At 57.7% G+C, this 14,665-nt stretch overlaps 1 protein-coding gene across 1 annotated transcript; it reads left to right on the plus strand.

Annotated features, from left to right (window-relative positions):
• The first annotated feature begins 41 nt into the window (after window positions 1–41).
• On the plus strand, window positions 42–14,185 carry LOC139586254 (carnitine O-acetyltransferase-like). The gene is made up of 15 exons (XM_071419513.1): window positions 42–168; window positions 3,089–3,295; window positions 4,340–4,443; window positions 5,059–5,112; window positions 5,596–5,623; window positions 6,159–6,266; window positions 7,863–8,043; window positions 9,238–9,416; window positions 10,076–10,176; window positions 10,291–10,419; window positions 10,515–10,625; window positions 11,274–11,409; window positions 12,018–12,080; window positions 12,780–12,917; window positions 13,701–14,185. Exons 1-15 carry the CDS (start codon window positions 106–108, stop codon window positions 13,953–13,955), a joined length of 1,857 nt encoding a protein of 618 aa, XP_071275614.1. The 5' UTR covers window positions 42–105; the 3' UTR covers window positions 13,956–14,185.
• The last annotated feature ends 480 nt before the right edge of the window (window positions 14,186–14,665 follow it).

Consider the following 14,665-nt stretch of genomic DNA (forward strand, 5'->3'; position numbering starts at 1 on the left):
GGTCAAAAAGTGCTCCCCGCCCGATTTGGCGAAGTGGGCGTGGCCTCGCTCGGCGGAGGGCGGGGTTTCTCCGCTCGGCGGGAGTGGGCGTGGCCACCGCTCGCCATGGGGCGCTCGCTGTGGGGCTGGGGGCGCCTGCGACGCCCCCCAGGAGGGGAAACCCCCAAAGTGAGGCCGGGGGAGGGGCCGGGGGGTGGGGGAGGGGCCGCGGGGGGTGGGGGAGGGGCCGGGGTGGGGGAGGGGCGGCGCTCGTGCGGGGCCGCACGTCCGCGAGGGGGGGGGGGAGGGGCGGGGGGAGGGGGATTTTGGGGAGTGGGGGGGGGGGTCGGGGGTAATTGGGGGAGGGGGCTGCGGTAATTGCGTTAATTGGGGAGGGGCTGCCTTAATTAGAGGGGTCCCCGTTAATTGGGGAGGGGTCCCCGTTAATTGGGGAGGGGTCCCCCTTAATTAGAGGGGTCCCCGTTAATTGGGGAGGGGGCTGCGGTAATTAGAGGGGTCTCCGTTAATTGGGGAGGGGCTGCCTTAATTAGAGGAGTCCCCGTTAATTGGGGAGGGGTCTCCGTTAATTAGAGGGGTCCGCGTTAATTGGGGAGGGTCCCCCTTAATTAGAGGGGTCCCCGTTAATTGGGGAGGGGTCCGCGTTAATTAGAGGGGTCTCCGTTAATTGGGGAGGGGGCTGCGGTAATTAGAGGGGTCTCCGTTAATTGGGGAGGGGGCTGCGGTAATTAGAGGGGTCTCCGTTAATTGGGAAGGGGGCTGCAGTAATTAAGGGGTCTCCATTAATTGGGGAGGGTCTCGTTAATTGGGGAGGGGTCTCGAGTTGATTGAGGAGGGGTCTCCGTTAATTGGGGAAGGGTCCGCGTTAATTAGCGGGGTCTCCGTTAATTGGGGAGGGGTCCCCGTTAATTGGGGAGGGGTCTCGAGTGATTTTAGGGGTCCCCGTTAATTGGGAAGGGGGCTGCAGTAATTAAGGGGTCTCCATTAATTGGGGAGGGTCTCGTTAATTGGGGAGGGGTCTCGAGTTGATTGAGGAGGGGTCTCCGTTAATTGGGGAGGGGTCCCCGTTAATTGGGGAGGGGTCCGCATTAATTAGAGGGGTCTCCGTTAATTGGGGCGGGGGCTGCCTTAATTAGAGGGGTCCCCGTTAATTGGGGCGGGTGCTACGGTAATTGGGTTAATTGGGGAGGGGCTGCGGTAATTAGAGGGGTCTCCGTTAATTGGGCAGGGGGCTGCCCTAATTAGAGGGGTCCCCGTTAATTGGGGAGGGGTCCGCCTTAATTAGAGGAGTCCCCGTTAATTGGGGAGGGGTCTCCGTTAATTAGAGGGGTCCCCGTTAATTGGGGAGGGGGCTGCCTTAATTAGAGGGGTCCCCGTTAATTGGGGAGGGGTCCGCGTTAATTGGGGAGGGTCCCCCTTAATTAGAGGGGTCCCCGTTAATTGGGGAGGGGGCTGCGGTAATTAGAGGGGTCTCCGTTAATTGGGGAGGGGGCTGCGGTAATTAGAGGGGTCTCCGTTAATTGGGGAGGGGGCTGCGTTAATTAGAGGGGTCCTCGTTAATTGGGGAGGGGTCTCGAGTTGATTGAGGAGGGGTCTCCGTTAATTGGGGAGGGGGCTGCGGTAATTAGGCGGGTCTCCGTTAATTGGGTTAACTGGGGAGGGGTCCGCGTTAATTAGAGGGGTCTCCGTCAATTGGGGAGGGTCACGTTAATTGGGGGTTAATTGGAGAGGGTCCCGTTATTTGGGGAGGGGTCCCGATTGATTTTAGGGAGGTCTCCGTTAATTAAGGAGGGTCCCGTTAATTGGGGAAGGGTTCCCATTAAGTAGAGGGGTCTCCGTTAATTAAGAAGGGGAATCCGTTAATTGGGTTGATTGAGGGGGTCCCCGTTAATTGGGGAGGGGTCCGCGTTAATTAGAGGGGTCTCCGTTAATTAAGGAGGGGAATCCATTAATTGGGTTGATTGGGGGGGGTCCCCGTTAATTGGGGAGGGGTCTCCGTTAATTACCGATATCCCCGTTAATTAGCGATGCCCCATTCATTGCGCACAGCCCGTTAATTAGCGATATCCCTGTTAATAACTGATATCTCCGTTAATTACCGATATCTCCGTTAATTCCCCCCACTCCGTTAATTACCGATATCCTCGTTAATTAGGGGAGATCCCATTAATCACCCGAACACCTTTAATTGGCGGGGGGGGTCCCGTTAATTGCCGATATCCCGTTAATTACCCATATCCTCGTTAATTGGGGGGGGTCCCGTTAATTGCCAATATCCCGTTAATTAGGGGCGGTCCCGTTAATCAGACGAACCCTTTTAATTGGGGGGGGGGGTCCCATTAATTTCGGGGTATCCCGTTAATTACCGGCACCCCGTTAATGAACCGCACCCCGTTAATGAAGCGCACCCCGTTAATTACCGATACCCCATTAATGAACCGCACCCCATTAATGATCCGCACCCCGTTAATTACCGATATCCCCGTTAATTACCGGTACCCCATTAATGAACCGCACCCCATTAATTAGCGATATCCCCGTTAATTACCGGTACCCCGTTAATTACCGGTACCCCATTAATGAACCGCACCCCATTAATGAACCGCACCCCATTAATTAGTGATATCCCCGTTAATTAGCGATATCCCCGTTAATTACGCAGGAGGCTCCCGGTGCCGGGGCTCGCCCGCCCCTGCCCAGCCTGGGGGTGACTCTCGGGCGCCTCCTGGCGGCTCTCATTAAACACACCCCCGTTAATTAGCGATATCCCATTAATGAACCGCACCCCATTAATTAGCGCTATCCCCGTTAATTAGCGATATCCCCGTTAATTAGCGATATCCCCATTAATTAGCGATATCCCCGTTAATTACGCAGGAGGCTCCCGGTGCCGGGGCTCGCCCGCCCCTGCCCAGCCTGGGGGTGACTCTCGGGCGCCTCCTGGCGGCTCTCATTAAACACACCCCGTTAATTAGCGATATCCCATTAATGACCCACACCCCATTAATTAGCGCTATCCCCGTTAATTAGCGATATCCCCGTTAATTAGCGATATCCCCGTTAATTAGCGATATCCCCGTTAATTACACAGGAGGCTCCCGGTGCCGGGGCCCGCCCGCCCCTGCCCAGCCTGGGGGTGACTCTCGGGCGCCTCCTGGCGGCGCTCGAGGCCCTCGCAGCCCCCCCGGACCGGGCCCGCTCGCGGCGCCTCGTGCGCGATTTCGGGGCGCCGGGGGGGGCGGGGCCGCGGCTGCAGGAGCGGCTGCGCAGGAGCCGCCCCGCCCCCCCCCGCCTGCCCGTGAGTGACCCCCGGAAATTTGGGGGGGGGGGGGGGGGTCTGGGGTGGGATTTGGGGTGGGTTTGGGGGGGTTTTGGGAAGTTTGAGGGGGGGATATGGAGGGGATTTTGGGGGGGTTTGGGGGAATTTGGGGGAGTTTGGGGGGGAATTTAGGGGGATTTGGGGGAATTTGGGGAGGTTTTGGGTGAGATTTTGGGGGGTTTTGGGGGATTTTGGGGGGATTTTGAGGTGGATTTTTGGGGGATTTGGGGAGTTTGAGGGGGGGTTTGGGGGGAATTTTGGGTGCTGTTTTGGGGGGGTTTGTGGGGATTTGGGGGGGATTTTGGGGAAATTTGGGGGGTTTGGGAGAGTTTGGGGGGGTTTTGAGGGATTTTGGGGGAAATTTTGGGGGATTTTGGGGGGTTTGGGTGTGATTTGAGGGGAATTTTGGGGGAATTTGGGGGGGGGATTTTGGAGGGTTTTGGGGAGAATTTGGGGGGATTTTGGGGGGTCTGGGGGAAATTTGGGGGTGGGATTTGGGGGTGTTTGGGGTGGGATTTGGGGAGGTTTTTTGGGGGTTTTGGGGTGGGATTTTGGGGGGTTTTGGGGTGGGATTTTGGGGGTTTTTAAGGGGGAATTGTGGGGGGGGGGTTGCGGTGGGATTTGGGGAATTTTGGGCTGGGATTTTGGGGGGGTTTTGGGGGGTTTTGGGGGGGATTTGGGTGTTTTTAAGGGGGAATTTTGTGGGGTTTTGGGGTGGGATTTTGGGGGTTTTTAAGGGGGAATTTTGTGGGGTTTTGGGGTGGGATTTTGGGGGTTTTTAAGGGGGAATTTTGTGGGGTTTTGGGGTGGGATTTGGGGGGATTTTGGGGGGTTTTGGGTGGGATTTTGGTCGGATTTTGGGGCTTTTTAAGGGGGAATTTTGGGGATTTTTAAGGGGGAATTTTGGGTGTTTTAAGGGGGAATTTTAGGGCAGATCCCTGGGATTTGGGGACCCCCCCTTCCCCCCGGATTTCGGGGACCCCTGCCCAGTTTTTGGGGTCTCTGTTTTGGGGGGGGTCTCAGGAGTGGCCCTGGGCGTCCAGCGAGCGCCTCCCCCTGCCCGTGCACAGCAGCGCCGGAATGGCCCCGCCCCCGCTGGACTGGGGGGGCTGGAGGGGGCAGCTCTGGTGAGAATGGGGGGGACTGGGAGAGGTTTGGATTAAACTGGGAGGGGACTGGGATGGACTGGGATGGACTGGGTTAAACTGGGAGGGGATTGGGGAGACTGGGAAGGGTTAAAGGGGGACTGGGCTGGTCTGGAGGGCACTGGGGGGGACTGGGAGGGGACTGGGTTAAACTGGGAAGGGTTAAAGGGGGACTGGGAGGGACTGGGAGGGACTGGGAGGGACTGGGTTAAACTGGGAAGGGTTAAAGGGGGACTGGGAGGGGATTTGGGGGTACTGGGAATGAACTGGGGGAACTGGGAGGGGATTGGGAAAGTCACTGGTCCTTAATGGTGTTACTGGTCCATACTGGTCCATACTGGTCCATACTGGTCTGTATTGGTCCGTACTGGTCTGTATTGGTCCGTACTGGTCTGTATTGGTCCACACTGGTCCGTACTGGTCCGTACTGGTCTGTATTGGTCCGTACTGGTCCATACTGGTCCGTACTGGTCCATACTGGTCCATACTGGTCTGTATTGGTCCGTACTGGTCTGTATTGGTCCACACTGGTCCGTACTGGTCCGTACTGGTCCCTACTGGTCTCTAACTGGTTTATACTGGTCCATACTGGTCCAGGTTCGCCGCCCGGTTCCTCTCGGGGGTTCTGGACTATCGGGAGCAGCTCCAGAGGTGAGGGAGGGGAAATTTGGGGGGATTTGGGGCAATTTGGGGAAATTTGGGGATTTTTTGAGGGGAAATTTTGGAATTTTTGGGGGCAATTTTGGGATTTTTTGGGGGGAAACTTTGAGATTTTTTTTTGAAATTTTGGGATTTTTTGGGGGGAAATTTTGGGGGGGAAATTTTGGGATTTTTTTGGGGGAAAATTTTGGGATTTTTTGGGGGGAAATTTTGGGGGGGAAATTTTGGGATTTTTTTTTTTTGAAATTTTGGGAGTTTTGGGGGGGAATTTTGTGATTTTGTGAGGGGAAATTTGGGTATTTTTTGGGGGGGAAATTTGGGGATTTTTTGGGATTTTTGGGGGGGGAAATTTTGGGATTTTTTTGGGGGGAAATTTTGGGATTTTTTGGAAATTTTGGGCGGTTTTGGGGGGAAAATTTTGGTGTTTTTGGTGTTTTTGGGGTGTCCCTGACCCTGTGTCCCCCCCTTTCCCAGCCGGGACCCCCCCGAGCCCTGGCTCCAGGCCGCCTTTGGGGGGTGCCGGGCGCCATTTTGGGTTTATTTCATGATAATTTTACCGATTTTCTCCGGGTTTTTTTTCCATTTTTTGGGGTTTTTTTGGTGCTTTTGGTGTTTTTGGGGTGTCCCTGACCCTGTGTCCCCCCCTTTCCCAGCCGGGACCCCCCCGAGCCCTGGCTCCAGGCCGCCTTTGGGGGGTGCTGGGCGCCATTTTGGGGTTATTTAATGGCATTTTTGGGGTTATTTAATGATATTTTTACCGATTTTCTCCGGGTTTTTTTCCATTTTTTGGTGTTTTTGGGGTGTCCCTGACCCTGTGCCCCCCTTTCCCAGCCGGGACCCCCCCGAGCCCTGGCTCCAGGCCGCCTTTGGGGGGTGCCGGGCGCCATTTTGGGTTACTTCATGATAATTTTACCGATTTTCTCCGGGTTTTTTTCCATTTTTTCGGTGTTTTTTTGGTGTTTTTGGGATTTTTGGGGTGTCCCTGACGCTGTCCCCCCCCTTACCCAGCCGGGGACCCCCCCGAGCCCTGGCTCCAGGCCGCCTTTGGGGGGTGCCGGGTCCCGGGCTCCCAGCGGGACGAGGTCCTGAGGGTCCCCCCGGGGGCCCCGCCCCCCGCGTTCGTCACCGTCAGCAGCAACGGCCAGGTGGGGGCGGGGCCGGGGGCGGGGCTTGGGGAAGGGGCGGGGCATAGGTGAGGGAGGGGCGGGGCCGGGGGGCGGGGCCTGGGGGTCCGGGAGGGATTTGGGGGGGATTTTGGGGGGTCCTGGGGGGACTTTTGGGGGATTTTTGGAGCAGGTTTTGGGGACTTTGGGGGCATTTTGGGGACTTTGGGGGGATTTTGGGGGTCCTGGGGGTTTTGGGGTGATTTGGGGGAATTTGGGGAAGGGGTTGGGGGGGATTTTGGGGGGGATTTGGGGGGGATTTGGGGAGAATTTTAGGGGGGTTTTGGGGAGATTTTGGGGGAGTTTTGGGGGATTTAGGGGAGAATTTTAGGGGCATTTGGGGGGTCCTGGGGGTTCTGGGGGAGATTTTATGGGATTTGGGAGAGTTTTGGGGGGATTTGGGGAGAATTTTAGGGGCATTTTAAGGAGTTTTAGGGGATTTTGGGGGGGCTCCTTGGGTTTTGGGAGTATTTGGGGGAATTTAGGGGGGATTTTGGGGGGGTTTGGGGGTCCTGGGGGTTCTGGGGGAGATTTTAGGGGATTTGGGGAGAATTTTAGGGGGATTTTGGGGGAATGCAGGGAGTTTTAGGGGGGTTTTGGGGGGTCCTGGGGAGATTTTTGGGGCATTTGGGGGGGAGTTTGGGGGGGGATTTTGGGAGAATTTTAGGGGGGTTTTAGGGGATTTTGGGGGGATTTTGGGGGGATTTTAGGGAGTTTTAGGGGGGTTTTGGGGGTTCCTGGGGGGATTTTGGGAGAATTTTAGGGGGATTTTGGGGGGGGGGGGGTCCTTGGGGTTTTGGGAGGGATTTTGGGGGAGTTTTTTGGGGATTTGGGGAGAATTTTAGGGGGATTTTGGGGGGTCCTTGGGGGAATTTCGGGGCGGGGATTTCGGGGAGATTTTGGGGGAGTTTTGGGGGGTCCTGGGGGTTCTGGGAGAGATTTTAGGGGATTTGGGGGAGTTTTGGAGAATTTTAGGGGGGGATTTTGGGGGAATTTGGGGAGGGGTTGGGGGGATTTTGGGGGAGATTTTAGGGGGATTTGGGGGAGTTTGGGGGGGATTTGGGGAGAATTTAGGGGCATTTTAGGGAGTTTAGTTAATTTTTAGTTAACTTTTAGTTAACTTTTAATTAATTTTTAGTTAATTTTTAGTTACTTTTTAGTTAATTTTTAGTTAACTTTTAGTTAACTTTTAGTTAATTTTTAGTTAATTTTTAGTAAATTTTTAGTTAATTTTTAGTTAATTTTTAGTTATTTTTTAGTTATTTTTAGTTAATTTTTAGTTATTTTTTTAGTTAATTTTTAGTTAATTTTTAGTTAAATTTTAGTTAACTTTTAGTTAATTTTTTAGCTAATTTTTAGTTAGTTATTTTTTAGTTATTTTTTAGTTAATTTTTAGTTAATTTTTAGTTATTTTTTAGTTAATTTTTAGTTATTTTTTTAGTTAATTTTTGGTTAATTTTTAGTTATTTTGTAGTTGATTTTTAGTTATTTTTAAATTATTTTTAGGGTATTTTTTTACCCATTCCCAGCCCGTTTTACCCAAATTTCGCTTTTTTTTTCCCTCCCCTCCCCCCCCAGTTTTTCCTGGTGGGGGTCGCGACCCCCTCGGGCCGGCCCCTCCCCCCCCCCCGCCCTGCACGCGGCCCTGGGGGGGCTCCGGGCGCGCGCGGGGGAGGGGCGGGCGCCCATCCCCCCCTGGGGCTCCTGACGGGGCAGCAGCGCCGCGAGTGGGGGCGGATCCACGGCGCCATGATGAGGGGTGAGGGGGCGGGGCTTAAGGGGGCGGGGCTTAACGGGGCGGGGCTTAACGGGGAGGGGATGGCGGGAAAGATCTGGGGGATTTTTGGGGATTTTTTTGCGATTTTTGGGGGCATTTTGGGGGGATTTTGGGGGAAATGGTGATTGTGGGCGGGGCTTAACTGGGTGGGGGCCGGGGCGTGGCCGGAGCGGGACTAGTGGGAAAAATCTGGGGGATTTTAGGGGATTTTTTGGGATTTTTGGGGGATTTTTGGGGGGATTTGGGGGCGGAAACGGTAAATTGTGGGCGGGGCTTAACTGGGCGGGGCTTAGCAGGGCGGGGCTTAACGGGGAGGGGAGAACAGGGAAAGATCTGGGGGATTTTGGCGGGATTTTGGGGGGGGGAAATGGCGAATTGTGGGCGTGGTTTCAGTTTATGGGGCGGGGCTTAACTGGGTGAGTCCGGGGTGTGGCCGGGGCGGGGCTAGCGGGAAAAATCTGGGGGATTTTTTGGGATTTTTTTGGGATTTTGGGGGGAATATTGGGGGGGTAAATGGTGATTTGTGGGCGGGGCTTAGCGGGCGCGGGGCTTAACAGGGCGGGGCTTAACGGGGAGGGGAGAGCGGGAAAGATCTGGGGGATTTTTGGGGATTTTTTGGGATGATTTTTGGGAGGATTTGGGGGCGGAAACGGTAAATTGTGGGTGGGGCTTAACGGGGCGGGTCTTAGAGGGGCGGGGCGTAACGGGGAGGGGATTGTGGGAAAAATCTGGGAGATTTTGGGGGAATTTTTGTGATTTTTTGGGATTTTGGGGGGGGATTTGGTGATTTGTGGGCGTGGTTTCAGTTTATGGGGCGGGGCTTAACTGGGTGGGGCTGGGGCGGGGATTTCAGTAAAAACTTGGGGGATTTTAGGGGATTTTTTTTAATTTTAGGGGATTTTTTGGGATTTTGTGGGGGGATTTGGGGGTGATTTTGGGGGTGGGAAATGGTGATTTGTGGGCGGGGTTTCATATGTGGTGGGCGGGGCTTCACTGGGTGTGGTTGGGGCGTGGCCCAGGTGGGGTTGGGTGGATTTTTGGGGAACTTTTTGCCATTTTGGGCTGATTTTGGGTGATTTTTGGGAGGCAATTTTGCAAGGAAATCCCTTTTTGTGGGCGGGGCTCACCTCTCACCCGAGCCGAGTGGGCGTGTCCAACGTTAGCCCCGCCCCCCAGACCGGTTAAGCCGCGCCTCCCTGGGGCGGATCCAGAGGAGCCTCCTGGTGCTGAGCCTGGACTCACCTGTGCTGGCCCCGCCCGGTGGGCGTGGCCCCGAGGGCGTGGCCGCCCAGGTGCTGCACGGGGGCGGGGCCAACGCCAACAGCGCCAATCGCTGGTGGGACAAGACCCTGCAGGTGGGCGGGGCTTCGGGTGGGAGGCGGGGTTAAAGCGTTGTGGGCGTGGCTTCATCTGCTCAATTGTGTTAGGGGTGGAGCAAGACCCTTCAGGTGGGCGGGGCTTCAGGTGGGAGGCGGGGCTTTGGATGGGGGCGGGGTTAAACCTGTAGGGGGCGGGGTTAAACCGTCGGTTTTTTCGCCTTATTTTTGGGGTGTTTTGGGGCTTTTTTGGGTATTTTTTGGGGGGTATTTTATGGGTATTTTTCGGGTGGTTTTTGGGTTCTTTTGGGGTGGATTATTGGTAAAAGTGGGCGTGGCCAGGTCCCCTCACCTGCCCAGGGGTGTCCAGGTATTTCCAGCCGTGATTTTCACCCAGAATTTCCCATTTCCTTTGGGGTTTTTTGGCCTTATTTTTGGGGCTTTTTTGGGTATTTTTGGGGGTATTTTATGGGCATTTTTGGGATGTTTTTTGGGGCGTTATTGCTAAAAATGGGCGTGGCCAGGTGCGCTCACCTGCCCAGGTGTCTCCAGGTATTTCCGGCCGTGATTTTCACCCAGGATTTCCCATTTCCTTTGGGGTTTTTTGCCTTATTTTTGGGGGTTTTTTTGGGTGGATTATTGGCAGAAGTGGGCGTGGCCAGGTGCGCTCACCTGCCCGGGCGTGCCCCTCCCCCCAGCTGGTGATTGGCCAGGACGGCACCTGCGGCGCCCTCTGGGACCCGGCCGTCATCGACGGCGCCGCCGTGGCCGAGCTGCTCGACCACGCCCTGGAGCACAGGTGAGCGCTGTGGGCGGGGCTTAGCGACCACGCCCCCCCTCCTCCTCCAATCAGGTGCGCGCTCTGCGTTTTCCCGCCAAAAAAAAAAAACCCCAAAACCCCTCCCACCCCCAGCCGCCGTTTAGGCCCCGCCCCTCCGCGTGAGGCCACGCCCCCGGCCACGCCCCCGCCGCAGCGGCTCCGGTTCAGCGTCGGCCCCGAGCTGGCGGCTGAGGTGGAGCGGGCCAAGAAACACCTGGACAGGTGAGGGGGGCGGGGTGGGAGGGGCTTAGAGGGGGGTGTGGGGTGTCTGTGGGTGGGGCCAGGTGTGACCACGCCCCTCCTGGCCCCTCCCCCAGCCTGGCGGCGGATGTGGACGTTCATTGCTTCAGCCACGAGGGCTTCGGGGAGGGGGCGGGGCCCAGGGCGGAGGCCGTGGTGCAGGTGGGGCTGCAGGTGGCGTTCTACAGGTGAGGGGGCGGGGCTACGCGTGGGGAGGGGGGGTTAAGCTGGGGGGCGGGGCTACAACTGGGGGCGGGGCTACAGATGGAGAGGGGGCGGGGAGACACCTGGGGAAGGGCGGGGCTATGTCTGGGGAGAGGTGGGGACAGGTGAGGGGCGGGGCCAAAGCTGGAGATGGGGCGGGGCTACACCAAAGGGAAGGGGCAGGGTCACACCTGGGGATAAGTGGGGACAGGTGAGGGGGCGGGGCCAAACATGGGGGTGGAGCTACATGAAAGGGAAGGGGCGGGGTCACACCTGGGGACAGGTGAGGGGGTGGGGCCAATCATGGGGGGTGGAGCTACATGAAAGTGAAGGGGGCGGGGTCACACATGGGGACATGTAAGGGATGGGGCTAAATATGGGGGCGGGGCTACACCAAAGGGAAGGGGGCGGGGTCACACATGGGGATAGGTGGGGACAGGTGAGGGGGCGGGGCCAAACATGGGGAGAGGGCGGGTCTACAGCTGGGGGGGCGGGGCCACACTTGGGGGAGGGGCTTGGGGAGGGGGCTCGGGACTCGCCTGTGGCCGGGTGGGCGTGGCCCAGCCCAGGTGAGCCCAGGTGAGCCCAGGTGAGCCCAGGTGAGCCCAGGTGAGCCCGGGTGCGTCCCGCAGGGCCCACGGCGCCCTCTGCGCCACCTGCGAGCCGCTGTCCCTGCGCCGGGTCCTACCTGGCTGCACCGACCTCCTGCGCCCACCTGGGCCGCCCTGCCTGGCCCTGGCACGGGCGCTCGAGGAGCCGCACGCGCAGGTGAGGGCATGGGGGGGGGCACAGGTGGGCACGGGAGGGGCACGGGAGGGGGTGTGGCACCATCCAGGTGGGCACAGGTGGGCACAGGTGGGCACAGGGGAGGTTGTGGCACTGCCCAGGTGGGCACAGGTGAGGGTGTGGCACTGTCCAGGTGGGCAGAGGTGGGCATGGGCAGGGGGTGTGGCACCATCCAGGTGTGCCCAGGTGTTCACAGGGGAGGGTGTGGCACCGCCCAGGTGTGCCCAGGTGTGCCCAGGTGAGGGTGTGGCACTGCCCAGGTGTTCACAGGTGTGCCCAGGGGAGGGGCACAGGTGAGGGGTGGGGCTTGGGTGGGCACAGGTGGGCCCAGGGGAGGGCGTGGCACCACCCAGGTGTGCCCAGGTGAGGGGCGGGACTTGGGTGTGCTGAGGTGTGCACAGGGGAGGGGCACAGGTGTGCCCAGGTGAGGGTGTGGCACCCTCCAGGTGTGCCCAAATGTGCCCAGGTGCGGGCGCGGCCTCACCCAGGTGTGCCCAGGTGAGGGAGAACAGGGAAGGGGCACAGGTGTGCCCAGGGGAGGGTGTGGCACCGCCCAGGTGTGCCCAGATGTGAGCCAGGTGTGTCCCCAGCCCGAGGAGCTGCTGGCGCTGCTGCGCGAGGCCGTGGAGGAGCAGGAGAGCCGGACCCGGGAGGTGAGCGGGGACAGGTGGGCACAGGTGAGGGTGGGCGGGGCTCTGGCTGTGCCCGGGTGTGCCCAGGTGTGTGCCCAGGTGTCTGGGTGTGGCCCTGGGTGTGTCCGGGTGTGTCCCAGGTATGTCCAGGTGTGTGGGTGTCGCTCCAGGTGTACCCAGGTGTGTGCCCAGGTATGTCCAGTTGTGCCCAGGTGTGTGTCCAGATGTGTGAGTGCAGCTCTAGGTATGCCCAGGTGTGTGCCCAGGTGTGCCCAGGTGTGCCCAGGTGTGTCCCAGGTATGTTCAGGTGTGTGGGTATGGCTCCAGGTGTGTCCAGGTGTGCTCAGGTGTGTGTCCAGGTGTGCTCAGGTGTGCCCAGGTCTGCTCAGGTGTGTGGGCGTGGCTCCAGGTGTGCCCAGGTGTGTGCCCAGGTATGTTCAGGTGTGCACCCAGGTGTGCCCAGGTGTCTGGGTGTGGCTCTGGGTGTGTCCATGTACATCCAGGTGCGCCCATGTGTGTGCCCAGGTGTGTCCAGGTGTGTGTCCAGATGTGTGAGTGTGGCTCTGGCTGTGCCCAGGTGTGCCCAGGCTGCCCAGGTGTGTTCAGGTGTCTGGGTGTGACTCTGAGTGTGTCCAGGTGTGTCCCAGGTGTGCCCAGGTGTGCCCAGGTGTGTCCCAGGTGAGTGGGCGTGGCCACACAGGTGAGTCCCGCCCCTCCCAGGTGCTCTCAGGCCAGGGCCCCGAGCGCCACCTGCAGGGGCTGCGCCAGGCGGCGCTGGCGGCCGGGGAGCCCCTCCCCGAAATCTTCCTGGACCCCGCCTACGCCCAGGCCACGCACTTCCGGCTCTGCACCCTGCAGGTAACCCCGGGGCGCACCTGGGGAGCCCCCAAATCCACCGGGGGGAGCCCCCAAAATGCCCCAAATCGCCCCAAAAAATTCCCCCCAAAATCGCCCTCAAAACTCCAAAAAATCCTCCCCAAAATCCCGTCAAAATCTCCCCCAAATCCCCCCAAAATCCTCCCCAAAATTCCCCCAAACCCCAAAACATCCCCCCAAAAAATTCCCCAAATCCCCCCCAAAAACCCCAAAAAATTCTCCCCAAAAAATCCCCCAAATCCCCCCCCAAAAATTCCCCAAATCCCCAAAAAATTCCCCCAAAAACCCCAAAAAATTCTCCCCAAAAGATCCCCAAAATCCCCCCAAAAGATCCCTCGAAATTCTCCCCCCAAATCCGCCCGCAAAATCCCCCAAATCCCCCCAAAAATCCCCCCCAAAAATCCCCCCAAAATGCCCCAAAATACTCCCCCCAAAAATCCCAAAAAATTCTCCCAAAAAAATCCCCCAAAAACCCAAAAAATCACCAAAAAAATCCCCCAAAAATCTCAAAAAATCCCCTAAATCTGCCCTAAAAAATCTCCCAAAACCCCAAAAAATCCCAAAAAAAATCCCCCAAAAAAATCCCCAAACCCCCCCCATAAAATGCCCCAAAATCCCCAAAAACCCCCCCCAAAAATCCCCTAAACCCCAAAAAATCCCAAAAAATCCCCCCCAAAAAATGCCCCAAAATCCCCAAAAACCCCCAAAACCCCAAAATTTCCCCCAAAAAACCCCAAAATCCCCCAAATTTTCCCCATTTCCCAGGTGCGCTCCCGCGAGGGCTCCTGGCTGCTCCGGGGTCCCCTGGTCCCCGACGGGTACGGGGTGGGGGTGGGGCACGTGCTGGCCCCGCCCCCCGGGGACCCCCGAGGCCCCTCCCCCACGGCGGGGGCGGGGCTTCGCGTGGCCGTCACCGCCTTCGCCTGCTGCAGCCACACCCACGCCGCCCACCTGGGCGGGGCCATCCGCGGCGTCTTCGACCAATTGGGGCAGCTGCTGAGGGGGCGGAGCCTCGGCTGAGCCACGCCCACACAGCGCCAGGGACACGCCCACACAGCGAGGGATACGCCCACAGCTGGAGGGAGACGCCCACATCTGAAAGGACACGCCCACATCTAAAAAGACACGCCCACATCTAGAGGGACACGCCCACATCTAGAAGGACACGCCCACTCTCCCCTCCCCCCCGGATGGAATTTGGGGTCAAAAGCTTCGGGTTTGGGAACAGAAATAAAAAATTTTGGATTCGTGGTGGTGGTTTTGGGGTTCTGGGGGGGGAATTTGGGGGGTTCAGGTGAGAATTTGGGGGTTCAGGTGAAAATTTGGGATGGAAATTTTGGGGGTTCAGGTAAAGATTTGGGGGGTTCAGGTGAAGATTTGGGGGATTCAGGTGAAAATTTGGGGGTTCAGGAGAAAATTTGGGATGGAAATTTTGGGGGTTCAGGTGAGAATTTGGGGGGTTCAGGTCAAGATTTGGGGGTTCAGGTCAAGATTTGGGGGGTTCAGGTGAAGATTTGGGATGGAAATTTTGGGGGTTCAGGTGAGAATTTGGGGGGTTAAGGTCAAGATTTGGGGGTTCAGGTGAAGATTTGGGATGGAAATTTTGGGGGCTCAGGTGAAGATTTGGGGGGGGTCCAGGTGAGAATTTGGGGGGGTCCAGGTGAAGACTTGGGATGGAAGTTTTGGGGGGGCTCAGGTGAGGATTTGGGGCCGGGATTTCGGATTTTGGG

This window comes from Agelaius tricolor, unplaced genomic scaffold, assembly GCF_023055355.1.
Source record: "Agelaius tricolor isolate 1412-34295 unplaced genomic scaffold, bAgeTri1.0.p SCAF_110, whole genome shotgun sequence".
In the NCBI taxonomy this organism is placed as follows: Eukaryota; Metazoa; Chordata; class Aves; order Passeriformes; family Icteridae; genus Agelaius; species Agelaius tricolor.

Bases quoted from the DNA above. Each gene is read 5' to 3' on its own strand.
- LOC139586254 (XM_071419513.1), top strand. From the start codon at position 106: ATGGGGCGCTCGCTGTGGGGCTGGGGGCGCCTGCGACGCCCCCCAGGA. The intron at 5,113-5,595 runs GTGAGGGAGGGG...CCCCTTTCCCAG, and splicing joins TATCGGGAGCAGCTCCAGAG to CCGGGACCCCCCCGAGCCCT. The intron at 12,081-12,779 runs GTGAGCGGGGAC...CGCCCCTCCCAG, and splicing joins AGGAGAGCCGGACCCGGGAG to GTGCTCTCAGGCCAGGGCCC.